Below are 26230 nucleotides of genomic sequence, written 5' to 3' on the forward strand. Positions count from 1 at the left end.
TTGCAACCAGTCGTCATGGTCTTTGACTAGACAACTACCCCCTGATTATCACAGCGGTTTATCACAGTCAAACCTTTGCCGCTCCAAGCGTGCTCAGTGATAACCAACCCCTGACGGCTTTCTGTACCTCTGCTCATCCCCAAGAACCTGTTGAAGTCGTACTTTAAGCAAAGCTCGTAAGCACTATTCAATTGGTTCTTGAGGATGAGCTCTGGTACTGGAACAGTAGGGGTAAGTTGCCTGGGTGAAACACCTAACGATGGCTTGGGGTAACAATGAGTAGTACAGGCAATCTGTCTAGCTTGAAGGTTGGTTGAGATCCAATGACAAACTTAATTGACGAGGTTGAACACAAACCATAAGGGTTGTGTTCCTACACATATATATACAGTCCACCAGATCCGCTTGTTGACGAGCAGAGTTGGTCCTGGCCAATCCGGATGGATTGCAGTTCGTCAACGAGCATCGTACCATGCTCGTTGACGAGCGCTCACGTGACATTGCTCATTGACGAGCTCTGTCACGTGGGTCAGCTTGGTTGAGCGCAATCCCCTAGGCGCCGGCCGGGTGGCCTTGCCTTGCTGCACCTTCCCCCAGGCTTCCGTGTTTGGTTGGTGGTTACTTATTGCCTGTCGTCCTATTGTGGGACGTAGGATCGTAACAGAACCAATCGAATAGTGTCTATGAGCTTTGCTTAAGACACGACTTCAACAACGCCTATAGGTCTTGTACAAAAGGATACAGAAAAACTACTCTATCTAAACTACAGTATCAGAATCATTAAGTATCCCTTTTGGAGGGGAATTGGAAGTACCCTTGTCCAGGTGACAAGGAGGTAGTTTGCAATAGACAAGGAGCAGTGTGCTGAGACCTTCAGGAACCACATCAGTATTGGGGTGGATATGGTTGTAGGTGTAAGGGGCTGACCCTGAGGGTAGACGCCAGATAAGATCAGATGAGTTGAATGAGGTTCTGCCGGCCGTGTGTTGGCACCCAGCTGTACTAAGCGCTCAGGCTTGCGCTAGCCAAGGCGCTAACCAGGCGTAGCCCGTTACATCCACGTGGTCATTGCAGAAGTCCTCTATCAACACTGCAGGCAATTAGATAAAGAGGATATACAATCTTTTTCTTTCTTCTCAAAAAATGTATATAGGTACATGACATGACAAAGAGACAATAAGTGTAATTCTGAGGATATGCCCGTTAGGCCACAACAGAGCTAAACCTAAATAGACTACAAAAAGGGGTCAATTTGCCGCTAGGCCCGAAGGGGACGAATCAGGGCCAAAGTTGCGGTCGAACGACCGAGTCGGATCCTACTCGTGAGGGTCGTGTGGAGGTAGGCTACTCAAAGGAATTGACTCGAGTGGACTCAAGCATAGGATGGAGGAGTTTCCCTTAGCAGCAGTTTATTTCAACTTGGTAAATATTTCTTAGAGCTATAGTACAAGAACAGAGTAGAAAAGCCTGCTCTTCTAAGGTAAAGAGCAGATATGCAACTGGCAGGATTAACTATATCACTCTTGTTCTGACCTGAACTGGCCTTGTAGTCCCGCTGCTTGTGGAAGGATGCTCTTCTATTGCGCTCGGTGACGAAGCGACTCCAGATCTGTCTCGAACCTTCCACTGCTGCTGAGTCTGATACCGATCCTCCAACGTCAATTCTTCTTGACACGAACATGTATCTGTCTGCCACGTATCGAGATGTTGCTTGTTTCGCCGAGTACTCGGATTACTGTTCTTAATGCGCTCGAGCTCGGCCGGTTGATCAAGACCGCTGTTGTCCTTCGGACCACCATCGCTTCTCCAACTTCGCGACTGCGTAGCATGCCGCGCTTTTGTGCGAAATCGCCGGTAAAGATGCCGCGTAGTAGGCAGTATACTAGCTATCATGTAGATGGAGGGTTCGACCAGAGCATAGATCATGGGACCACCTGAAGCGTACCACGTTGGATCGGAGAAGAGCGGCACGGTGAAGAAGACTGCAAAGCGAAGCGCACATGTTATGATGCCCCTGTGTCATGTCAATCATTTTCCCGAATCGCAGGCCCACGCCGGGGCAAGGTAGGCAACTCACAGCGAAGCAGCCAGAAAGGTCAGTATGAGGCCAATCTTTTCTGCCGTGGGAATGTGCAACTTGAAGAGGATGGGCCACGGAAGCACCAGCATCGCTACATCGGTGACCAGACTAGGAATGCTGTAGCTTTTGTAAAAAAGCATCACGTCTCCACAAGTCCCATCGTCCGGATCAACCGCCTGGGTCCAGAAGTATCTGAAAGGCCGACAAATCGAAAACGCTAGAATGAGAGAGACTACACCTTGAAGAACAATGATCACGCCGATACCAATGATGATGCGGCGGTAACTTGTGACTTCGAACAGTTGGTGGTAGAGGAATAGAGCGGCAAGTTTGGCAAACATGACGGCCGGTGTGTAGGTGAACTCGAGGACTTTGGAAAGTTGCAGCCAGGTCTGAAATGTGGTGACTGGGACGGCAGCAACATGGTACCCTACGCCGCCTATTTTGACCATCACTGTCGAGCGTCAGTATCCGCTATTCACTCCTTGAATATCACAGTTTTGATGCCAGCCACAGCAGCTCCATGTTTATCAATTTCACCTCGAGCCCTGGTGAATGTCGATGTGTACACTTCTTTCTTCTTTCGTATTGATGGATCGTCCTCTCCAAGTCCACAGCACACGATTTATGCCAGAAGTTATGAAGGGAAGAACTCACAGATCCCTGTTGCCGCACTCCCCATACAAAGCACATAACACAACGTGTTACATACCAACATAGGCGTTCCTACAGCCTTATGATTGAAGTACCGACTCGCGTAGAACATCAGCAGGAACAACGTATCAATCACGATGAACGCGATACTGACGCGCTGGTCCAACCCTGGATCATTCATCTTGGCGAGATAGTCTGGCGACTCCGCGCTAGAGCCTGTCATGGTCGCTTCAATAGGCGTTTGGGATGCGGTACATGCGAGGTTGGGCTTGACGCGGGTCGTGCTAGTAGTGGGTGGCTGGGCGGGCGCTCCCAATTTAAGTCGTAGCTTCAAAGATAGATGCGCGTTTACGCGCATCGCCAGGTGTCCGCGATGAATGTACTGCAACTCTGTAGCGCCGTTCTTTTCTCAATCAGGCCGTGTAACAACAAATTTGCAGCAAGTCCCTTGTAAAGCAGGCTGCAAACCTATATTTATGGTGCGTTTTCGTGTTGACATGCAGGATGGTGTACTAACCACATTGACGGCGCTCAGAGGATGCGATGACTTCGGGTCAATTTTACGCCCGTTATGTCACAGGCAAGCGACTGCATCAGATTGGCTGAATCGATGGGAATCGCAAGCATGTCCGCCAAGAGCATTAGTTCTCCTTTATACGTTAACTAGTGCTTACGCAACCATTGATACACGCGGTCTGCAATTTCGAGATTGTTCTTCTCCATGAAGAACATGTGTCCGTTACCATGTATGCCCTCCTTGCCCAGGTCCGCATACTCCACGTCTACTCCGACCTGCTCCAAGTACTTGACAGTGCAGTAATCGTACGGCGCATGGAACGATGCTTCGCCAGTGACAACAAGTTCTGGAATTCTGGCCAGGTTCGTCAATTGCTTCGCTGGAGACTTTTGCATGACGCACTCGTTGTGGTCGGCGTCAACCGCTGGCTCAATAACCGTTTCGATCTTTTCAGCATTCTTCCCTGCAGATGGTTCGTATCCAATTGCGAGATCGGTAAGGCCAAAAGCGAAAGCTGGGTCATTTCCAAACGGTGGACGGAGGGTGAACGGTGGACCAGACGGCTCGAGCTGCACAATGCCCTTGACGAGGTCTGAGCGCATGTCTCCAACCCTCCAACCTACTCAATTGTCAACTGCTTCCGTGAAACAAACAATGTTTAGAGAAACATACCATATGCACCCGCCTGAGAATGACTGATTATATAACAGTGGCCTACGAGGTCTACCAGAGCTGAATACGCCTGCGCATTTTGTTCTTCGCTGATGAAGCGGTCGGTTTGGAACTGTAGCTGGCTCCTGTAAAAAGCATCGAAAGTCGAGTCGCCAATGCGACCAGTGCCAGGCCATTGCGTGTGAAGCTTCGCCTGCGGCCATTGGTTGCCATTGTTTGCTACGTCGGTGAAGATGTCAGAGACAGAATTGGGGGAGCCAATGGTTCCGAGACTTCCTTGGTCGGGAAGCCAGAAGGATCGGCCGCGTGCTGGCTGGTCTGATAGGTACACTGTGTGACCTTTGGAAATGAAATATGATGCCCATCCTGGCCGCCCATCTGGAGTGTCAAGGAAGTTGGTACCACTCTGAGCCGCGCCTGCAATGAAGATAATGGGAAGTGGTGGATTCGCCGGGGCTGGATTAGGAGAGAGCTTCTCGACGTAGATCTGTCCAACCATAGCCAGTGATGTGGAATTGATTGCACTGTCCTAAGTTCCAGTCTTAAGATGCAATTCAGAACTAGTCGAGTTGAAGACTTGCCATGATATTTGTGTATCGTCCACCGACATAGAGTACCTCGCGTTTTGGAACAAAGTCCTTCAGATGGGAGCTATTGGTCTGCACATTGCATCCCAGAACAGCGACTTGCGTCAAACATGTGAGACAACCAAAAGTGCGAAGGCTGAGCATTGTGGCCCAAAGTTGTAAGTACTGCGAACGCCTTGGATAGAAGACTTTGCGAGAGGGAAAGAGAGCTCCGGCGCGACTTTGTACGGGAGGAACGCCGCCGCTACCAGCAATCGACGTGTTTAGTGCACGTGGGCGCTGGTGGAAGAGGTCGTGTACCGGCAATGAGGAGACCACGCTAAACGTAAGCCCAACGGCCGAGGGTGAATACGCAAGGCCTAGCGCCTTGCGTCGGCGAGGTGGCGGGGCGCTCCCGGATGCCAACCCTCTCCCCCACGGCCCTCTCGAACAACAGAAACCATTTGAGCTGCATCACTTATGTTGAAGGCCTACGATACAATCAGAAGCACCTCCGTCAATAACCACAATGATTAGTCGATGATGTCCACTGGAGTCGCAAAAGCGCACCTATAGGACCATCCCAGTCTTCTCCGGAGGCCTGGAAGGGCAGAAACATTCGCTTGATACCGACCGTAGCAACAATTAGAGCACCTGTGTTGGCGTTAGCCTCAAGAAGAACCATCATGAATCCTGCGGCAGTCTTCTTCGCTGTCGCTACGAGAGGCTGAAGGTGCTGCCGCACCTGCATACGTGGAAATCCCCACCTATTTACACCCATGTTGCGCATCATTACTGCGCCCAACTCCGTTATGAGAAATCCTCAGAATGCTGCGAGTGACAGCCAGTGGTTCCGATGCCCAGGTGCCGGGATTGAGTGATCAAATCTGTGCACAGGCGGGGCGCTTACCTCTACTATGATATTCTAGCACTGCATGAACAACATCGTTACCAGGTTCCCTTGTAACGGCGAAACAGGCGTACAATTGGTCTGGCGACCTGCCATTGTTCGGTATCCACCGTTTTACTCATGGCGTCAATCGCCTAACCACGTTCCCCATGCACTGGCAAGGCTGAGCTGCCTTGCTGCTACCTTGAGCCGGGCCCCGAATCTCTTTATACACGTAAGCGCTCCAACTTCTCTCATCTTCAGAATCACATCTCGTCATGGACACCAGCCCTAGTCGTAGTATGCATATAACACCACATTAGCTATTTGCGCTCTGTCGTACTGTTGCACGCGGTGCGGGAAAATAAGCCCACCGCGAACAGCTACTTTCCCTTACTAAAACTGCGAACACCAACACCTTGCCTCCTGGTTGCACGACTATAACATAATAACAACAAAATATTAGGGTTTACTTTCTCTTGAAGAGGAAAGACAGTGTAATCCTCTACAATCTAGCTTATTTGCTTCTTTGATTCAAGCAAGGCTGTTGCAGGCTAAGGGTGCTGTTGTGAAGGACTTTTGGCGGTGGGCATATTTTCTCCTACCGCGTGTGTTGCTACCACGTAGTCTCAGGATTGCTTCTGGGAAGAGACGTCATACAAAGACAACCCTCGGTATTACCTCAACCCCGATCCTCAAATGTCTACTCGAATCAGCTAAAGGAGGATGCCACTTTTGTGCGATAGTCTATGGCGGTAGGACTGGTTATTTAGGCGAGGCCGAGTGTCACATGCAACTGTATGTTCATGTGATGGGACACACCACTAGGGAATGCCATCCGCTCTTCGTCAGTATGTACGAGTTATACCTGCCCAACGATACAGCGAACAGGGATGTCACTTGGGTGCAGATGCATCACCACCCTCATGATGCACTTCCAGAGAAGTGCTCAGCCACTGTCGACATATGTTGCAACGACTCGCCTGATGCCCGATACAGATGGTGCACCACTACTGACTGTGAAGAGGGCTACGAAATGCTGAGCACGTGGTTGCAGCAACGTATCGATAAACCCAAGGCCTGTCGCAAAAGGCTGGGTTACATTGCGCGACCTCATCAGCTGTTGGACCTCGGCAGTTCGTTGGGTAACGAAGGTGGTCATTTAGTTTTTACTGACAGCGTCAGGGCCAGTATATATCGTCTTATCCTAGCTAGATAGCAACTCAGCGCAGTATTCCATCGACCCGATAGTCCTACTTTATCGTTTACCGTAGCTATCAGTGTACTACAGTGGCCCACGCCGCTACAGAACTCAACAATAAGGACTTTGTGTACAATTACTTGGAAACATTTAGCGTTCTGTTGTGAGGGAGGCGACGTCCCAAGACATGAATATGTCTTCCGCAATTACCTACTGTCGAATGATGATGACGCCTTTTCGTCTTCCAATATTCAGGATTTGGAAAGTCACACTTCTGACAGGCTAAGGTAAAGATTGCTTGAGAAGCTGTCCTTATTCAAATACGGAGACTGTTACGAGGTAGAGGTTGAAATCATCTAGGTCGTATGGAGGTCAAGTTCACTATGCCGGATCATGAGATCTATCGAAGTGGACTTCAGCAAATATGATGCAATCAACCGTGACAAGAGCAATGTCAGACTCATTTTTATTCTGATTGCACGATTTTTAGTACAGCTATATCGATATGAAACAGCTGGTTTTATGACGGATCTTTCACACGGAGTTATCCATACTGCTTTTGCCATGTTGTCTGTGGCTCTTGGACCAACATCATGCCCGATAGACAATTATGGAATGCGCGTCACCGTGCAAGTACTCGCAGATAGCTTCACTCTACCTTCAGAACGCAAGCAACCTCGCATGTTACATAGGCGCTATCTGTAAGGTATTGTCCTGCTTTGATAATATCATGTTCGTATGGCAGAATGGCACCTTGTGGTTGTTATCCTTGAAGATTTGGGCGTTGTAGGCTTGGCGCCACAAATCCTCATTCACGTTTCACGTCAATCATGGCGATGCATGAGAAGTGCTTAATTTCATCGGACTGGAGGCTATTGTTTTCATGAGATCATCATGGGAGCAGTACAAAGTTTTCACTTAGTTGCATTCGAAGCCGACTACATGCATGAATCTCCTCGTTCATTACTGTTGCGGCATATATAACCTTTAGGACCCGAGGGTCGAAAGAGTCGGCCTTTTTGTATCGCTGCGGGGCTGCGACACATTTTTTACCATGGCTTGGGCGTATCTGTTCGAAGTGAACTTGCCGTGTAGGAAGTAAAGCAAGAGAATCAGAGACTGCTGTTAGCAGATTTTTTTTCACAGGATGGAACTGAACTATCAGACTCAAGAGAAATGCCCAAATGAGTAGGGTTATTACAGGGTAGGAGGCACTTAACGGGCTTTGCCAATCATTCCTAGAAATGTTTTGCATGACCCAAAGCATTGGAAGCACAACGTATTCTATCAGACCAGGGGCAATAACACGAGTCCAAGTTGCTCATGCCGATAAACCCACACTCGGTGTGCGCGAGAGTCGCGTGCGATGAATCATGATGGACCCGTAGCGCGGATACCAGATTCATATGCGTCGTTTCCTTTCACCCAAGCACCTGGGATCAACATCGTGCCATTACAACATGTAAACAAATAAAACACACGTAGCCTACCGCCGTACAGATCGGTTAGCTTCCGCACTCGCCGCAACGGTGCAGCAGTGCGTCAGGGGTGCCAGATTTGGTCACAAGGTCGTCTAGAAAACGAAGAAGCTGACTTGTCTGTTCCGGCGTCTGCAAGGATTTTGTTACCTACGAACCAGGGACTTCATGCTGCTATTGACGGCGTATGCTAAATTATAATGGTTGCTGGAATGTACAGACCCCCATGAACTTGGTTCATTACTGCGACAGACTTACGTTATGTAAGAATGAAGGTTTCCAAGTGGCTGTTCCTATCTTTGTTGACAGAATTGACAGTCTGGTACATGTCTTGCAGGGCAACAACGTGGTGAATGGCCACTCACAAGGCTGTCCGCCCTCATGAACCATGGTACTTACCTACTGTACGTATCACTGTACCAAGGTCAAGGGGTATCTGCACATTTTGCAAACACCGATATACCTTCGCGAGATGAGAAGCCAAGCTCCAACGACACTGCCTGATTCGGTCAGTCGGGAGCATGGCTCCACATGCACTACCAGCAGGAGTCGAGTACTCGGTCCCTCATGTAACTGAGGACACTGCTATCTTGTGATCCCCTGTATACGTGTTTCAGCATGCTATCGAAACGGTTATGAGGCGGGTGTTTAGCAGACTCAGGATTTGCAAAGGTAAATGACGTGGAGACGCTCGTGTCGGGGTGGATACACAGAAGCGGATCGGTTCCAGTATCCAGCCTGCCTAAAACCACACAATCTCTTGTCGTCTGATACGAAATTTGACAAGACACACTAAGTACCTATGATACATACACACTATCACGTCTGTGGCTTTTTTCACGAGATCCGTGCACCGGCACTTTAAGGTTGTACGATGAGAACTGCAGAATCACGCCAGATCACTTCAAGACTACCAAATAAACACTTCGAGAACGCAAAGAAGTATCATTTTGCCATGGTACGGGTCGCCCAGAGGACGATGTTCTATTCTGAAGGGGTCCAACATCAATTTCTGCCCGAAGATGGACACTGAAGCGGATTGGAATGAGGAGGCTCCTCGCGACATTCGATGGCATCATTGTCTCTATCCACCAGGAAGGATTGGATTTGACTGTCCTGGATGGGCAAGAGCTTCCGAGTGGCTAGCTAAGGCTGGTTGATAGGATGGGTGACAGTCTGGGTGGTAGGACGCAGGGCAGAACGTGGGATACTTTAGGGCACCAAAACAATTAACCACTCACGTATGTGCCCTGCATGCTATACTGTGTTACATACAGTCACTGTGCCAAAACCTAGGGGGGTCCATACATTTCGCAAACAATGTATAGAGCATTCTGAAAGTCGAAGATAGTCTAACCCGCAAAGCGCAGTGAAGGAGTGAAAGTGTGTTGCGACGGAGAGTGATGGAAACGAATGGTAGTAAACGAATGACTGTCGACGAGAGAGGAAGGAACATGACAGGGCTGTTATAACTCTGTAGAAATCCTGGGGAAGGTCCACAATCTCTGCCTTCCTCCTGACTTACCCTTCATAGCATCTCAGCCACATTGTTGATACTACGCTGCGCCGTCACCAAGGCCAGTTTTCCGACTTCTGGAAAGTCCCGCCCTTGTCTGGTATGCGCTCCTATCTGATGGCGCAGGTAGGACGGCATCCTATGCGGGGGAAGTCTCACTATCAATACTAGCTCGCACGTTGTGTCATAACCGAACTGACTGCCAAGCAGTGAATGTGGCGTTTCGGGACAAGCTCAGGCGCGTGCCCGCTTTGAACAGCTTGGTAATGTTTCGACACACGATAAGGCTGGTTCTGTGGATCGCGCAAATCACCAAATTGAGAAAGCTGTTTGTACCGGACCGAGCAACTGAGATGAAAGGTAGACGGTTTTAGGTTGGATTAGTCAACACGCTAGCTACAACGGTTGCCCCTTCCGGATTCATCTTGTGGGACCATAGTGGATATCGGCGCTTGCCAAAATGTATAGACCTCCCTGAATCTGGCTCGCTACTGAAGTCCTTTACATCATACAGAAGCGAAGGCTTCCGAGTGGTCGCTGATTGTCTGGTTGACGGTTGTGACAGCTTGGTAGACGTCATGCAGGGCATCAACGTTGGTAATAGCCACTCACAAGCTTGTCCGCACGACTCTACCATGGTGCAGATGTACCGATTGCATCACTGTTTCAAATTCAGGGGGGTTCGTACATTTTGACAATCATTATAATTCTAATTCTACAAAGCTCCCTTTCGGGAAACTCCACGGCCTGCGCTACATTATGAATATACTGTGAAAAGTACATAACGTACTATAGGTACCTGGACCCAATGATACGCCCCGGATTACACTTTTGTCCGCCATTCGGAAGTTCATAAAGAGCGCCAAAATACTTGATTTTGAGTTATGTCGGCTACAGGTACCCGTATATGCATATTACTGGCAATTCAGATGATCGCTCACAGTCGCACCTGTGCCGACAGCAGCAATTCACAAAAGTAAAATTTCGGCGTAGAGAGCAGCTGTTGCGTCCATTCAGGTTTTGTGCAACACATGTCTCCAGAGGATTCACTCAGTCACGGTTTACCATATCTATCGCAGTATGGCAGCCGGAGCACGAGGTTCGGCTACAGTGGATATGACACGCAAGTGACGGACTTGAAGTTGAGTCGGCAGCTGCAGACACCTAGTATGATCTCCGCCCGCACATCCGGGTGGTTGAACATACCTCCACGATAAAGCAGCATCCACAGCTTAATATCAGGCATCAATGAACTCAACATTGCAAAATTCCCACCAAAAGCTCATTCCCGTCTTGAACAGAGACAACGCATTCTTAGGATTCTGGATAGCATGCGGACAACCCCTATTAATCCCGACATTAGACACATCTTGTCCCTGACAATTGGCATCGAAAAACGCCTTCATCATGCAGTGAACATCAGGAATCGCGTTCCTACCAGGTGTGCTCTCATAGCTCTTGAACTCAGTGACCAACTGGTCAACGCTTGCACCGTTGTAGCAACTGGAATGGGGCTAAGTCAACCTTGAACTTCTCCTTGCCGAAGCCTCTGAGGCAGGAGTCTGTTGGGAAGAGAGTGAGCCTGCCGAGTGGGATGTTATATTAGCGAGGGAGGAGGATGGAGGAGGATGGAGGAGGCGGTTGAGAGGTGGACGAGAGCGAGGACGATCTGCATGAGTGTGACGACCTGTTGAAGCCACGGGTTGTGGACTTACTCCCACTGTGGACTTCATCTTGGGCAACTTTGCAAGATTTCGAGTGTGCGGACTGTACGAGTGGTAAAGATTGGTAACATGCCGTCCTCTTATACACGAATCATTCCCTCAACGATAGAACATGTCAAAAGCCAGTGACGACGTGGCCGCAGATGGCTTTCGATGGTGCTACTAGCGGGTGCGGATACCACAATCGTGAAATATATTGCAAGCTTCGGCCGTTGTACTCTCCGCTAACATACTCTCGTCCTCGGGTTTGGCAGATTGGTTGAGAAGTTTGTGGAATGCTCCTGCAGCTGGCCGGACTGAGTCTACGCGAGGCTTGTCCGGCTTGTTGAAGGTGACCGCCCACCAGACACGAGACTGCTCACGTGGCCTTTCGTAGATCCGGTCAGGCCCAATGAAAATGTTGAAGGTAAGTCAGAGAGGAATGACGTGCAGCATGGGTATATTGAATGCTGCTATGCTGAGCTGTAATGACAATCTGAACGTAACGATACCGAACCCAAAACCACAAAATCTAATCAGTTCGAGTCTTGCTCGCCTCCCTACTGCTACCCTCCCCATCAATTGCTGGGTCATACTGCTGCCTTGCCGGGACGGCCGTAGGATTCGCCTCCTTCAACCCCCTGCTCTCACCGTCTTCCACATCACTGTCGTCTCCATCAATCCCCGCCTCACGCCTCCTCCTCTGCCTTTCAAGCCACTCATCATCATCCTCGTCCTCATCCTCCCCTCCAACACCCTGGTATCCCGACTCTTGCCCAGCAGGATCCTTGATAAACCCATCCACAATCCAATACTGCAGCGCATTCATAATCAGCGGAAACACAAACATGACGAACGTAATCTGCAGCGCGGTATTGCCCTCTGTCCATCGCAGCGCCCAATCTCCAACCCACGCAATCCACGGGAGTAGGGCGAAGATGGCGAGAACGCAGAGCTTCATGCCGATCAGGCCCAGGAAGTAGATTATGGATTGCTTGAGCCACCAGGTGGCGCGGGGTGGGTGGCCGTAGTTGCCGCTGCGGATGGATTCGGGGGGCGAGGCGAGGGGCGTGAGGAGGAAGGCGCGGTGGAAGATTTTGAGGAGGAGGACGAGGATGGGTATGCCGATTGTTGTCTGGATTGATGATGAGCATTTGCACAGTTCTTCATTGGGTAGTTGGAACTTACGTCGATGGCTAGGTTGAGCAGGTAGAACGAACACGGATTCGGCTCATCGCCCTTCTCGGCTGCTACGGCGGTGAGTGCTGCTTGTTGTGTCTGGGCTTGAACGTCGAATTGGCCGGAAGACAACATGGACATGAGAACGTTCGCGAGATGCAGCAGCACGGAACCAAAGACCTGCTTGGACACGTCGAAGAACCAGATCTTCATCGGTCGGCGGGGGTGTTCCCTCAACCTCTTGATCGCGAGGGATGACACGGCCAGCAGACCCAGAGCGCCCTGGACAAGCAGGGCGAAGTCGCCGAGGAGGTTGCATTCGCCATTACCATCTTCGCCGTCGAGGGGGTGTTTGCCCTTGGCGCTCGCGATGCTCGACGGTTCAGCAGTGGGTACTGCAAATGCCACAGAACTGGATGCCTCGGCAGGAGGTGTAGGCATGGTGGTCTCTTCCTTCGCTGCCTCGGTCTTAGGTGCCTCATCCAAATGCGCAGGCGTTGGCTTGCCAGGCAGAACCGGCTCGTTGCCAAGATGCGTCTCATCAACTGGCTCAGCCTTCACGCCCGTGATACCAAGAAGTTCGGTCTCAAAGACTGCCCACGATTAGCCACACTCTCTCACGCCGGCGAGAAACACTCACTCAACGTGCTGCCCGCAGGAATCGGCCCAACCCGCTGACTCCCATACGCCATGTTCGGGGGGATGGTCAACTTTCTGCCCTCCCCAATACACATGCCCAACAGGCCCTTGTCCCACCCGGCAATGACCTGGCCGGCGCCGATCTTGAACGCAAACGGCCGGCCACTGTCGAAGTTGGAGTCGAACTGTGTCCCGTCTGTGAGCGTGCCCTTGTACTTCATCTGCACGGTGTCGCCATTCTGGGTCTTGCGCGTGCACTCAACCGACTTGGTGACGGTGATGTCGAGGTTCTGCGCGTATGCGAAGGCGGGCAGGACCGCGAGAGCAGTAGTGAAGAGCCGCATCGCGGGGAGCAGCGTGTCAAAAGAGAGTCGTGGCGTCTCACAAGGGGAAGATGCACTGCACGCGGTCGGACGTCGTCTTGTCTCGGCGTGAGGCGAGGCTTGAGCTACCTGGGTAGGCTCCGGCGTCTGGGCAGCGATGTGAAACGCGAAACCGGTCCTTCGCAGTTGCCTGGCACGGAGAAAGGGAGATTAGAAAGTCCGCAGACGTTGTTGAGATGATGTCAAAGGGGAGAAGACATGGTGTGCGCGTGATAAGCGGCTTGCGAGTTGAAGCATGCACGCGATTAGATCATCGCCACTTAGGAGGACCGTTGCCCGCGGACCCCAGATTTGCATGGATACGTGCTTGGCCACAATGCCACTCTCTATCACAATCAGACGTCATTCACGAAAATGCGCAAAGAGGGGGCAACAAGCGATTATTTGCTGTGATCTTGGTATTCCGTTCCATCCCACCAGCTAGCTCTATAGCACATACCTAGACAACCCCCAAGCCGTAGCTCATTCCCCGTTGTATCCCGCCCCATGTATCCACCCATCCTACAAGCACGCACAGTCATGATATATATCTCAACAAGACAACAAAACAGCTTCTCGATACAGCAACGCAACGCCATGCATTGCAGCCCAGCGCCCTCAATGCCTTGATCAATGCACAATGACGATGCCGGTTCCAAACATTATGTCCTTGACCCTAGCCTGAGCCCTCCAAGATGCAACGCGAAAACAGCAAAAAAACGATTTTGAACCAACGCGAGTAAAACAGAGGATATACTGCGACCCTCCTTTCTATGCATTTATCATCCCTGATGACCGTGTGAAACCGTCCAATCGGTCGGTGAATAGTACGTTATTGCGGTCGCGAAATTGCGGTCGGTACACGTGTTCCGAGTGCTGCGTGTGAAAAGTCCCTATCAACGCCCGCCTAATTCGCGCGCAAGGTATTTGTAGTGTAGAAGAAAGCGGCCGTTTCTGTGTTCAAGATTTTCTTAATTTCATCAGTTCCGGGGGTTTCGACGGGTCTGGAGGATCCACAAATTTCGTCATGACGAGAGAAAGTTCTTTGAAGGCAACGGGTTTCGTGACGTAAGAGTTGAAGCCAGCCTCCACGCACTTGGCGTAGACGTCGCCAAGGACGTTGGCGGAGAGAGCGATGATCGGGTGGCGGCGGTAACCGTGCTTCTTCTCCCAGCGTCTGATCTCTTTGCAGGCCTGGTAGCCGTCTTTGTTTGGCATATGGAGGTCGCACTGCATGATTGTCAGTACGAGTCGACCACGTGACTAGTGTTATGACTTACCAAGATAATGGAGTAGTACCCCGGCGGCTTTGAGAAAACTGTCTCTGTGCATTGAACGCCGTCAAGAACTGTGTCGGTCGTCACATCAATCTTGGCAAGGAACTTGAGAATCACCTAGGCGTGTGTTAGCAAACAAACACATACAAGACGAGGAAAGATGCTTACAGTCTGATTGATTTGGTTGTCCTCAACGAGCAACACCTTGTGGCCCTTACCGCCAAGTCGTCTCTTGAGCTCCTCAAAGACAAGCTTTTGGCTGACGACCACTTGCTGTGCTGTATCTTGATTGCGGTCTGTACTAGACTCGCGTTGCTTTTCCGGATCAAAGATGACAGCGAACTTGGAAGGCTTCAATGGTCGGTAAATGAACTGGAGTCGTCGATCTGCCGCAAGTTGTTCGTAGTCGTAAACCGATGCCTCTTTCATGAGTTCCTTCTTTTGCGACGGGTCAGATACTACCACGACAGATGTATTGCCGTAGTGGACAGAACTGAAGATCTGATCCATGATGGCATGCACCTCTGCAGTGTCGTGAAGAACCAATACGACATGAGTGAAGATGACTGGATTGTCACCACCAAGCATCCTTTGGGCGCTGATCAGGCTTTCTTCGCCGGTGATCTGATGCGGGATGCCTTGCGGAAGAGTATTCTTAATGTGCCTGATTGTAGCTTCCCTACTATGCACTAAAGGACAAACGACCAGGATAGAGTACATCGGTGGCTGAGCTAAAGGCGATTTAACAGCAGCTGGTGGTGCAGTTGACGGGCGAGCGGTACTGTCTGATGCTAGTGAGTCAGTAGATTTTGTGCCCTCGCTGTCAGCTCGTTTTGGAGGCAGCGAAAGATTGATCTCTGGATCCGGGCTTGTAAGACGGCTGTCCGCAAGGAAAGACGAAGCAGACGACCTCTCAGACCGCAGGCTCGACTTGCCAGTAAGCGCTGCACTTGTCAGAGAGTGATCCGAGCTACCGGAGGAGAGCGAAGGTGACTCTTGCGACCTGATCGATGCCGCTGAGCTAACAGGTGGAGACTTGGCGCTCTGTTCCGACGAGATGCTGGACATACGCTTGAGCTGCGCGTTCTGTGCGGAGCCACTGATCTGTGGGAACACCGGCTTTTGTAGGGGCGACGGTTGCACTGCGGGCAGCGGCGGAACAATAGTCGCCAACTCCGTGGCCGGTGTGAGAGGCGTTGCCACCAACGGTTTCGGGAAGTCGTTTGGTGTAGGGAGGCCAAACTTGATCGTGAAGAAGAATGTAGAGCCCTTGCCTGGCACACTGCGAGCATCCATCTTTCCTCCGTGCAATTCAACGAACTGCATGGAGATGGCTAATCCAAGACCCGTACCACCGTGCTGCCTTGTGCTGCTCGCATCGATCTGGCTGAATCGTTTGAACAGGTACTTCGCTTCACTCTCGGTGAATCCACGTCCAGTGTCGACCACCTCGAATCGTACCATGGTCTCGTTCTCGTTCAACGGCCCGGAACGTTCTGCTGGTTGCAGCTTGCAGCGTACAAAGATCTCACCCTTTGGCGTGAACTTTATCGCGTTACCCACAACGTTGAGTAGGACTTGTCGAATACGGAATTTGTCGCCCTTTACCATAGAAGGTACGCCTTCCTCCATCAGGTAGTTGAGCTCGAGTCCCTTCTGAATAGCCAGTCCCATGTTAAGGTCATTGACCTCTTCCAAGAGCGACGGCAGATGCAGCCATTCCATGGACAACTTGATCATACCAGCCTCAACCTTCGAGAGATCGAGGATGTCGTTAATCAGATTAAGCAAGCTGGCAGTACTGGCGTTGATGATGTTGACATGCTCCAGCTGTTCTGCGTTTAGCGAGCTGTCTTGGAGGAAGTTGACCATACCTGAGATACCGTTGAGCGGCGTACGGATCTCGTGGGACATGTTGCTTAAAAATCTTGTCTTGGCATCCATAGTCTCCTTTAAGGTTTGCTCGAGTAACTTGTGGTCGTTGATGTCGGTAGCAGTGCCGTACCAGCTCTCTTCAGCACTGTCTTGAGCAAGCGCCTTTTCGAGCAGGATCCTGACCAGGTGCCAGCGGTATTCGCCGTCCTTATTGCGAAGCCGTACTTCCGTAGAGTAAGAAGCACGACCATCAGCATCCTTGGCAACCTTCAAGATACCCGTGCTTGCTAGTTTGGACAGCTTTGCTTGAGGCATGTCCATCTTGTCGGGCGTCGAGCCGGGACTCGTGACCGTCTTGTCAGTCTCCGAAGAGTCGTCAGATGAAGATGAGTGCTGCGAGTTGTGGCGGCTGTGTTCTGGTGGGACCGAGGTCGGTACGTTTGTAGATCCGTCTTCCCCAATGTCTGGTAGCTTGCACTTGATCACATCGTCAGGGTGCACATACTCGAGGAAGCCGTTAACAAGCGCCTCCTTCTCTGCTTGACCAGAGAAAGTAGTCCACTGCGAGTTGCAGAATGTTAGCCCTCTGCGGTTGGACACCACGAAAACGATCTGGGGACTGGAGTTTGCCAACGCTCGGTACTTCGCCTCAGATGCAGCCGTCTCTTGCTGTCGAGCAGAGTTCAATTCGGCGAGGTGCTGCTCGTGGATATCCATGTTGGTCCCGATCCAATGGACGATCTGTTGTCGCTTATTCTTCAAAGGCGCCACTCGAGCGTAGAACCACCTGTAGCAGTTATCGAATCGCTTCAGGCGAACCTTCTTCTGAAGCTGTTGGCCTGTACGCAACGACATGTTCCACTGTTCGAGATACGACTCGCGATCGTCCGGATGAATCGATTCCCATGGACCCTGTAGGACTTGTCGAGTGTCTTGACCTCCATAGATGAGGAACTTTGAGTTTACCCATGTAATTGCACCGGTAGTAGGTGCTGCTGTGAAGATCTGCACGGGCAGCGAATCGATGATTGTGCGCAGCAGACTTTCAGACGGCGGCGGCATGTCGAAAGTCTCGGTGATCGAGTTTCTCCTTCCATGTCCAGGAGAAGCAGGTGCGTGACCTCCTGGAGTGGTTGCTACCGGCAATGATTGGAACGATGATCCGAAGTCAGCACCGTACGAATGCAGGAGCGAGTGACCACGTTGGTGTTGCGCTTTCTTTCCTGCATTCGAGCCCTCGTCTTTGGTGATTACCTGCTCGTTCTTTGGCGTGAGGGCATCGTCTTCGTAGTACTCCACGACCGGATTGACACTAGCTCTTTTCTCGTTTTTCTTCTCAGCTGTCTTCGATTGGCTCGGTGCCCTCGTCGTCTTCTTCTTTGCATCGAAGTAGCTCTCGACCGCCTCACTCCCCGCAAGATGGCCAGGTGTGCTGTTGATAGAATGCTTGCTTGAGAAACCCAAAGAGGCGGCATCCCATCCAGGTGTGCCGGTGATGGAGCCCCCAGGACTGTGCTTAGAACGGCCAGAATAGTCGGAAGGGCTAGTAATACTTCCAGCTGTGGAGTTCGAAAGGTCTCCTAGATCCAGATGCAGAAGGTCGTCGAGACTCTCGGGGTCTGAGATGTTGGTGCTACCGGGACCTTGTCCAATTGTTCGCCGCTGTCTCGCCGAGTTGACCTGGACTTGGGCATTGGTAAATTGCCAGGCGTTCGAGAACGATGTCGCTAGATGGGGTGCAAGGTGTTTGAGCGAGTTGGTAAGGTTACGAGGGTAAGGGACAATAGGTGATAGGATGGAGAGGATGGCGATGGGAGCTCGGCGAACGAAGCCTTCTTTTTGCTGTGTCGAAGTTTGTGATGATTGCTCAGACTGTCTGTGGAACAAGTCTGGTGTCTGAGCTGGTGTACCTGTATCAGCAGTATGCATGACTTGAGACAGAGTAGGGTGAATAAGTGGAATGTGGGTGACAGTGCTCGCTCTGTCTACACCGATTGCTTCGACGACACCATACTGGGTGTAGTCTTGAGGAGACTTGGAAGGGTTGAATGTGTCCTCATCGACATTGCTGGTAGCAAAGAAAGGGTTTGCTTCTGCATCGTTTTGTATCGCCGGCGACGGAGCGGGTGACTGTGCCCACGGCGACGCTGGGTATTGTTCGTATTCTTCGTAACGAGGTCGTAATCCCAGATTGCCAACACCAAGACTTCCTGGTTTTGCGGTAAGTCCCACATGGCCACGTCCGGCTTTGAGTGCTTCTGGTCCTATGGTGCCAGCTTTCTCAGCTGATGGCTTGTTTTCTTCTGACTTCTCCTTCTCCTTCTCAAGCAGGTCTTCACGAGAAGTCGACATAGATGTCGAGTAGTCTCGTGTCAAAGTAACCAAGCGTCCTCGTTCCAAGACGCGACTGACACCGGTGTTGTCTATCAGAGCGTCCGGTTCGTGATCGAGAGCGCGTAGTACGCTGAAGACAGCGGTGGGCATTGGTGGCTCTTCACCGACACTTGAGAAATCCGGATCACTAAACGACGGATCACAAGTGGAGGTGTTAATGATGCCTGGAAACGGTGACGACGATCCATCGAAGGAAGCCTGCGAGACCTGCCTAAGAGGATGTTCCCTTGCAGGCGCTTGCGGGGCATGACTCACAGCTCGTAATGGTCCTCTGGGTCGAACAGGTATCACAGGCGTGGGAGAATCGGGGAAGGCTGCTTCAGCCTTTTGCCGCTCGTGACCGGCGAAGGAGTGGTGCGAGAACAGCTTTGGCCTCCTTTCTGGTATTACAGTTGGTGGCCTTTCTTCTGACTGTGGGGTGGGCTGCTGCACTCTGATAGCGTGGTTCTTGGAATTTGATGCTTCCTGGTATGTCGCAGCACGCGGGCTGTCATCGCTGAAGGTGACAGTGTAGGTGGTCTTCTGGCCCCAAGGCACGTTCTCGATATCAGATGCATCTGCAGGCACGGCTAGTGTTGCTCTTTCCGCACCATAGTGCTCTCTCATAATCGTGGTCACGGCAGTCCACCATGCTGCAAGGCCAGGCTCAGTGCCGAGCTGTAGCACCAAATCGTAAAGGTTGGGGCTGGGGTAGCGAGGATCTTCAGCTTCAGAGAAGAAGTGGGCCCTCTCGCCCGGCGCAAACGGTGTAGTCGACGCAGCAGGTGTGCTCGACTCTGAGGCGACACGGTCCTTGGGCACGGTCCATTCCCTGGAATGGATGGCTGACACTGTGGGTGACAGACTGGTGAAGGGCATGTGGAACGACGAGGCCCATCGTGGTGTGTTGGGGACCGTAGGGAACGGGTACGATGGGGTCCTCAATGCCTGGTGGCCAGCAGGTGTGGGTGGCACACTTCCGCGGATGGTCTTCGCCGATTCTGTCGACTCCGTTGACGTAGTTGCTCCTGTTGGCAATGGGCTCGGTGTGTTGGCGAAGGCTCCTTCGAGGGTGGGTGACATGGCGGACATGGGCTCCTCTTTGATTGGTGATACTCTCCGAGCACCCAGGCCAGCATTGCCCGTGTTGCCTGAGATGTTCCTCATGCGCTGGCGCTGCTGCTGCTGCAGGATCTTCAGCTGCAGGTTGCGCAGACGCTCAATCTCTAACTCATCTGGCGACGCTTTGCCCAGCGGCACAATATCCGCGCGTGTGCGAGGCCCAGCGTCATTGTTGCCAGTCTCGGTCTCGTCCTCGCTCATGTCGGTGTCGGTCTCCGTGGCTGATTCATCGTCGTCCTCAGGGCGCGGTCCAGGCGAGCGCGGGTCCTCTGCGGGCGACGTCCTGGGCACGGCGGCGCTGCGAGGCAGGCGCTGCAGCGACGGGCGTGGTGGTGCGTTGGGCGAGGCGTGCTGCGGGTTGGGCGGCGTGCTGGTCGAAGAGGCGGTGACATCAGTCGACGAGGGCGGCGGCTGGTGTTCTCTGGTCATATTCTCAGTCGCATCCCCCTGTCTCCCCCTCGATGGCGCAAGAGAGAATGTGTCGTTTCAGAGGGCCCGGCCCGGGTGGTATGAACATTCGATGGGATGTTAGAATGGTACGGCGGTGCAATATGTGAGAGATGACGTCGATGAAAAGCGTTCGAGGGTGCAACCAGGCACACGGCCAAATGCGCGCCGCTAGACTGTCCGAGGGAGCCACGCAACGCAGCGCAGCAGAGCAGAGAGTGCGGAATCTGAGGCTGCAAGAGGGCAATGCCGGCTTGCGCCCGGAGTTGGACAGACGGGGAGGTGCTGGCAGCAAGAAGAATTGGCAAGTTGGGATGGTGGGCTAATCCCCTGTGGATCCAAGTACCATCAGGGAACTGGAACAGTTAAGCGGCACGCGGCAACCGCAAGTGCATCTGCGCGCAGTAGGTCCAGAAACTTGCGAGAGAAACCCTAAAAAGGCACGCGCAGGATGTGTGCAGGAACAGACCGCGATTCGTATCAGACCAGGACGGTCAAGACGGCGCCAGATTCTGCGCGCCTCCTGGGTGGACGATTTCGACCGCGCTGAAGGGACGGCCTACATACGTCACCATGGACTGCCAAGCCTGAGCAATTCCGACCACTGAGAGTCGGCATTCAGCAGACTTCAGTCTCACATTTCGTGTCGAGCAGCCTTGCGCTCCGCGGTAGACAACATTGAAACATGCGCATCGTGATCGTCTGCTCTGCCGGCGCTGCAAAGAGCCTCGCTCGACCTGCTCTGGCCGCTCGCCTGCACAACACCCACCGGCAAGCGCTGTTCGGCAGCACCAAATCGGCGTCGTGGCTGAACGTCAGGGACCTCTCGCACTGCTAGCTTCCTCTAGCTCCGTGTCTACGATTCCAATCTCTCGCCAAACAGGTAAGGCTTCGAAACAGGGAAGTCGCTCTGTAACCAGTGCTTCGGTCAACAGAGCCTCATTCCCTCGATATGCCTTGACTTCACGTGCCTTCGAAATATACACTAGCGATTGCAGATGTAATTGCAGCCGACATTGCCACCTGTATGCGCACCGCCACTATACATCACGATCTGACACGCCTGCTATGTGACAGCTCGGCGACAGCCTGTCCTTTTCAAAACCCAACTGCCCTCACCTACAATTTGCGAGATAAATCCCGTAGAACAATCACTCACCTAGGCAACCGTACCTCTCGGGGTCTCCGTGGAATCTCACAACACCGAGCGTACCTACCCCACACTGCCAAATCTAGGTGCTGTGTCCATCTCGAAGTCTTGCATCGCCGTCCCTCAATCTAGGCCTCCGCCTCGCAACACCGTGAATCTAGACACCCATCCCCATCAGGCGTCCAGCCCTAGTCTACGCGACCTGTGAATGTTTCAAGAACTGTAATACCGGTACCTACAGCCCACTCCCCATCAACATCAACTCAAGATCGTGAAATATCAAAAGAAAAAAGTGGTGTATTTGGCGGCGATGCCAATATTTCACCGGAAGGGTAGATCCGGCCTGACACCGCACGTGGGCTCTTCTACCAAGTGGGGACATGGTCTGATCCGGCTGCGCTTATCGCCGTTTAGGGGTGTTAGGGCCGAAAATCGAACGTTATCAGACAAATCTAACCAAGCAAATACCGTGAGTCCACAGTATTTTGAAATCGATGCAAAGGTGTGGAGGTGTACAACGGCTTGTGGTCAGGGTCCGAGGATATTGCGACGACGATGCGAATTGGTGCCCAAGTTAGGCTAGAATGGCGGTGACCGTTTCCCAGGCAGATGAAGTGTTGATGCTAAACAACAATCTGACGGAGCACAGACGGCAAGGTTATAGATCTCGATGGCCAGGAAATGCTTCCGGACAGGATTGTTTGATACTTGACCTGGCTATCTGGAAACTTGAGCACAGAGCACAGAGACATGGTTGTAGCGGTGAAGGAGCAGTACAAGTCTAGCAATGAACGGCACGACTAACAACATCTACAGGAAGTCACGAGTGGTATAAATTAAAACGCAGCAGTACAACAATATCCAACTCTTACACGCCCAGGTACGTACCACTCGTGATCCGCTTAACACTCGGCACAGTCTTCCACTGCACGCTCGGCGCAGCAGATGCCACATTATCCTCGTCCGCAAACGGATCAGCCTCAACATCCTGCTTCTCACCCGGCGCACTCAAGCTAACGCCCAGCCCACTTCCCAAGCTGAGGGACTCGCTCCCGCTGATCTCCCATCGAGCTTCTGTGTTACCCGGCTTAGCTTCGCCTTCTGAGATGAAGCGCGCACGGATGCTCTGCGTAGGCTGGTCACGCGAGAGTGTCACGTCGCCTAGACGCCAGTAGATAAGCCCCTTGTCGCGCGAGAAGGTGCCGGCAGGTTTGGACTGGCATGATGTAGCCTTGGACCCGGGTTCGAGGCGGATGACAAGGACCAAGTTGCGGATCGTGACGCTGGAAGCACCTCTCAGATCGAATTGTGGGTTCAGTGAGTAGTTGAGGATGGCAGAGACCTGGGTTGGTTCTGCTTTCCACAGTGGAGTAAGGATGATAGGAGCGAGTGCGGCGATGCTGCTGTTTTCGATGTGCAGCTGGTAGTGAAAAGCGACTGACGTCTTCGTGATCTTTGCCAAGTCAACAGTGTAGTTTCCTGGGTCATCAGGGATCTGTTCGATGAAAGCAGGGTTTGGCGCCACCTTCTCGAGCACAGGAAAGTTTTCCAAGCGGATGTGTTCTGTGCCAAACGGCCCGGCTGAGATGTCAACGGGATTGAATGCGAGCGCCACCTGCCCGATTACCATGGCCTTGGTAACATTGCCTTGTTCGAACCACGCACTGACGGTCTCTACGAGTGAGGCGTTCAACCCTGGCTCCTGCAGGTCCGGGTGCTTGACAGTGGCGCTAGCGGAGCTGCTCAATGACCGGCCCGATCGAATTGACTGGGTGTCTGATGCTGGTGCGGCATGTTCATCAGACAGCAAAGCTCTGTGGGGAAGCTTGGAAACTGGAGAAGCAGGCTGCGGAGGAGGAATGAGTGGAGGGAACACTGTAGGTGTGCTGGGAGAAGGGAACGTAGCACTCGATGGAGACGACCCAGTGGCAGGAAGTGCCGGTGCAGGTGACTCTCCTATGCTCTGCAACTCTGGTACAGCGGGATTGGGCAAGAATATCGTGTTACGAACATCGCGGCGTCCTCGAAGTGTGCTGTTCCGTTTGGGCTGTGCGGCTTGCTACGATCACATTAGACCGAAATATCCCCAGAAGTTTGATGTTACCTACCGCGCGCAGAGTGTTAACCACACTGGCCATGGCAGCGTCATTATCTTCTCCCTCTTCCTGGATTGGTGCATTTCTAATGTCGAGCTTGAACTGAGGTGTGGAATTGCTTTCGCTCAGGCTACTGGGGAACTGTCAGTGCGTAGCTCCCAATGCTATAAAGGAATTCCTTACAATCCGGCCTCACGCTCGGCTTCTGTAATTGCGTCGAGGGTGGACGGCGGCACGGAGAAACCTTCAGCATCTTTTTCAGGCTCCGCTTTAGGTTCGGTGGTAGGTGGAGGGGCCAGGGATTCTTTCAGTTCTGGTATCGAGTCTTGCGTAGCTCCATTGACTGGGGCTGCGTTCGTCTCAACTTCGTTCGAGGCTGTGGTGCCGAATCCATTCGGCTCATCTACGTCTCTCGAAGGCGGAGGGTGTACTGGCGATGGTGCTCTTTCCGATTCGCGTCTCGATGAAAGGCGCCTCAGGGGTGAGCGTGGTCGGTCTGCGGTGGAGGGAGGGGGCACATCCTTGTCCTTGTTCTTGCCCTTCCCAAATCCAAATGCTGAGCCGAGGTTCGAGGATGACTTCTGTTCGGGTGAAGATGCGCGGCCATATGGGTGAGCACTTTGTCTTCGACGCCCAAGTACGGTACCAAATCGCTTCAAAGGGTTGGAGCTGTGCTTTTCTTGAGCTGTTCCTGGTCAGTGTTGGCACTTCAAGGTTAAAATATGTTCATACTAGAACCGCTCTTCTGGCTTCGAGCATCGTCTGAAGGACCAGCTGCTGATGGCACTGGAGGTGGCGCTAGATTCCTGGCTGGAGACGCCGGTGGGGCGATGCTCATCTTGCGACTTGGCTGCGGGATGTCTCCACTTCGCAGTCTCAAGGACCACGTCTGTATCTCGTCTGCCGTCTCTATGTTCAGCAATACGTTGAGAGTCTCCTCTGCCGTAACCCTGCTTCGCTCCACTTGATCAACCTCATGCGTCTGGAATTGTGTAAGGGCATCCCGCAGGTGGTTGAGTCGGCTCTCATCTACTGCCTGCAGCTTCTCATAAACGAATGGTGCCTGCGAGTCCCATTGGAGCTCGGCGTTTTGCTCCTCTTGCGCTGCCTCGCCGACCTCAGAAGGTTTCGCTTTTGCGCCCTTGGCCCTGAGTTTCTCTGACTTCTTTCGCGCGGCGTCGACGTCTTTCGCCATTGCGGCCAAGTTCCCAGACATGTTGCCCATGGCCTGTACTTCTCGGTCGTTTGCATAAAACTCGCGCAGAGGTCGCTCGACGTCAGATTCAATCTTGCGTGCAAGGCGCTCATGAGATTCGGCAACGGCGCCGGTTGCGCTCACGAGTTTCTGCCATGGCACGGAGAAGATGCTGGTGGGCGTCAGTCAATGCGCCCAGAATGATCTTGTACACGCGCATACCCCAATTCTGATGCATCGTCCGGTGGATGCCTGTTCGCCAGCTTCCGCAGTCCCTGGGCATACTGTTCTTCGACGCGACGCCGCTCCTGCGCATTGGTGAGCACCGTGGCATGATGCGAGTCTACCGAGATTCACGCACCTGCAGCCAGTCGGCGATCTGCGTGTTCAATTGGTTCACATGCCTCATGCGCCCACTGAGGACGTCGACGGCTTGCGCGGGCGAGAGGGCTTGCTACACATTGCGTGAGTCGACAAGGGACACTGGTGGGAGGGCGTGATGGCAGCTCACCAGCACTGCTGGGTACTCTTTGCGCTGGAGCTCCATGGCAACTGCGGGGATGCGCGCACAGTCACAAGCGGACACCTCAATGATTCCGCCTAAGAATACAGCTCCAGGAAGCTCGTGGAGTGTCGTGAGAGCTCCCTCGACGGTACGTAATGAGGTTGGGGCTCGAGGGTAACGCGATGCGGCTAGGACTGCGGGCTTGCCGGGATTGACGTAACCTTGGAAACAAATAATAAACGTGTTGTACCCCAGCGAGGATCCAAAGACTATAAGCGGGGTCAAACCCAGCGAGAGAGCGATGTCGACGTGGATAGGGCGGCCGCCAGGGAAATGCAGACAGATGCGCTGGTACCTGTCAATCCAAGCTGGTGGACCCTGCTGCTTTGGGCCGTTAGATATTTCGGCAAATTCGACCTTCTTCACTCCACTGACCGCCTCTTCGTGAATCTGAAAACAAAACAGCAGTCTTCACTCCTTCTTCAGTCCGAATGGCTTCTCAAGACTGGCGTGCACGCTTTGGCTTTGCGGATCGCATGCGTGCTGTTACGAAAATGCAAGTACTATCACATCCATGTACAGACCCCTGAACCCTGGCACAGGGAGCACCTCGTTAAGGACTACTGCTTTCATACGATATCGAAATCACGACTCAAGAAAAGCTGTTGTTGCCCAAGAGACGACTCTTGAACGCCTCATTTTCCTGGTGTCTCGGTCTGCTCGGGCGGCGCCAG

At 52.5% G+C, this 26230-nt stretch overlaps 5 protein-coding genes across 5 annotated transcripts; all 5 read right to left on the bottom strand.

Moving 5' to 3' along the window:
• Positions 1-1512: 1512 nt before the first annotated feature.
• Positions 1513-2957, bottom strand: BU25DRAFT_346751 (uncharacterized protein; the record flags this gene model as incomplete). Its single annotated transcript, XM_033703115.1, has 3 exons — positions 1513-2014; positions 2078-2534; positions 2738-2957. The coding sequence occupies 3 exons, from the start codon at positions 2955-2957 to the stop codon at positions 1513-1515; spliced, it is 1179 nt and encodes a 392-aa protein (XP_033559230.1).
• Positions 2958-3381: 424 nt separating this feature from the next.
• Positions 3382-4805, bottom strand: BU25DRAFT_412853 (alpha/beta-hydrolase). The gene is made up of 3 exons (XM_033706894.1): positions 4505-4805; positions 3924-4452; positions 3382-3870 (listed from the first exon to the last, which is right to left on the bottom strand). Exons 1-3 carry the CDS (start codon positions 4652-4654, stop codon positions 3398-3400), a joined length of 1152 nt encoding a protein of 383 aa, XP_033559231.1. The 5' UTR covers positions 4655-4805; the 3' UTR covers positions 3382-3397.
• A 7042-nt stretch (positions 4806-11847) lies between these two features.
• Positions 11848-13450, bottom strand: BU25DRAFT_300863 (uncharacterized protein; the record flags this gene model as incomplete). The annotated part of the gene is made up of 4 exons (XM_033701985.1): positions 11848-12411; positions 12465-12917; positions 13002-13048; positions 13096-13450. Coding segments are annotated over 4 exons (1419 nt in total), but the record flags the coding sequence as incomplete, so codon positions are not given.
• An 858-nt stretch (positions 13451-14308) lies between these two features.
• BU25DRAFT_121992 (uncharacterized protein) lies at positions 14309-20702 on the bottom strand. The gene is made up of 2 exons (XM_033700441.1): positions 14902-20702; positions 14309-14850 (listed from the first exon to the last, which is right to left on the bottom strand). The coding sequence occupies exons 1-2, from the start codon at positions 20530-20532 to the stop codon at positions 14698-14700; spliced, it is 5784 nt and encodes a 1927-aa protein (XP_033559233.1). The 5' UTR covers positions 20533-20702; the 3' UTR covers positions 14309-14697.
• Positions 20703-22456: 1754 nt separating this feature from the next.
• BU25DRAFT_493046 (uncharacterized protein) lies at positions 22457-25776 on the bottom strand. The gene is made up of 7 exons (XM_033711689.1): positions 25503-25776; positions 25353-25445; positions 25214-25299; positions 24529-25163; positions 23980-24481; positions 23809-23929; positions 22457-23759 (listed from the first exon to the last, which is right to left on the bottom strand). The coding sequence occupies exons 1-7, from the start codon at positions 25536-25538 to the stop codon at positions 22569-22571; spliced, it is 2664 nt and encodes an 887-aa protein (XP_033559234.1). The 5' UTR covers positions 25539-25776; the 3' UTR covers positions 22457-22568.
• Between the last annotated feature and the right edge of the window lie 454 nt (positions 25777-26230).

Source organism: Macroventuria anomochaeta (genome assembly GCF_010093625.1).
Source record: "Macroventuria anomochaeta strain CBS 525.71 unplaced genomic scaffold BU25scaffold_27, whole genome shotgun sequence".
Classification (NCBI taxonomy): Eukaryota; Fungi; Ascomycota; class Dothideomycetes; order Pleosporales; family Didymellaceae; genus Macroventuria; species Macroventuria anomochaeta.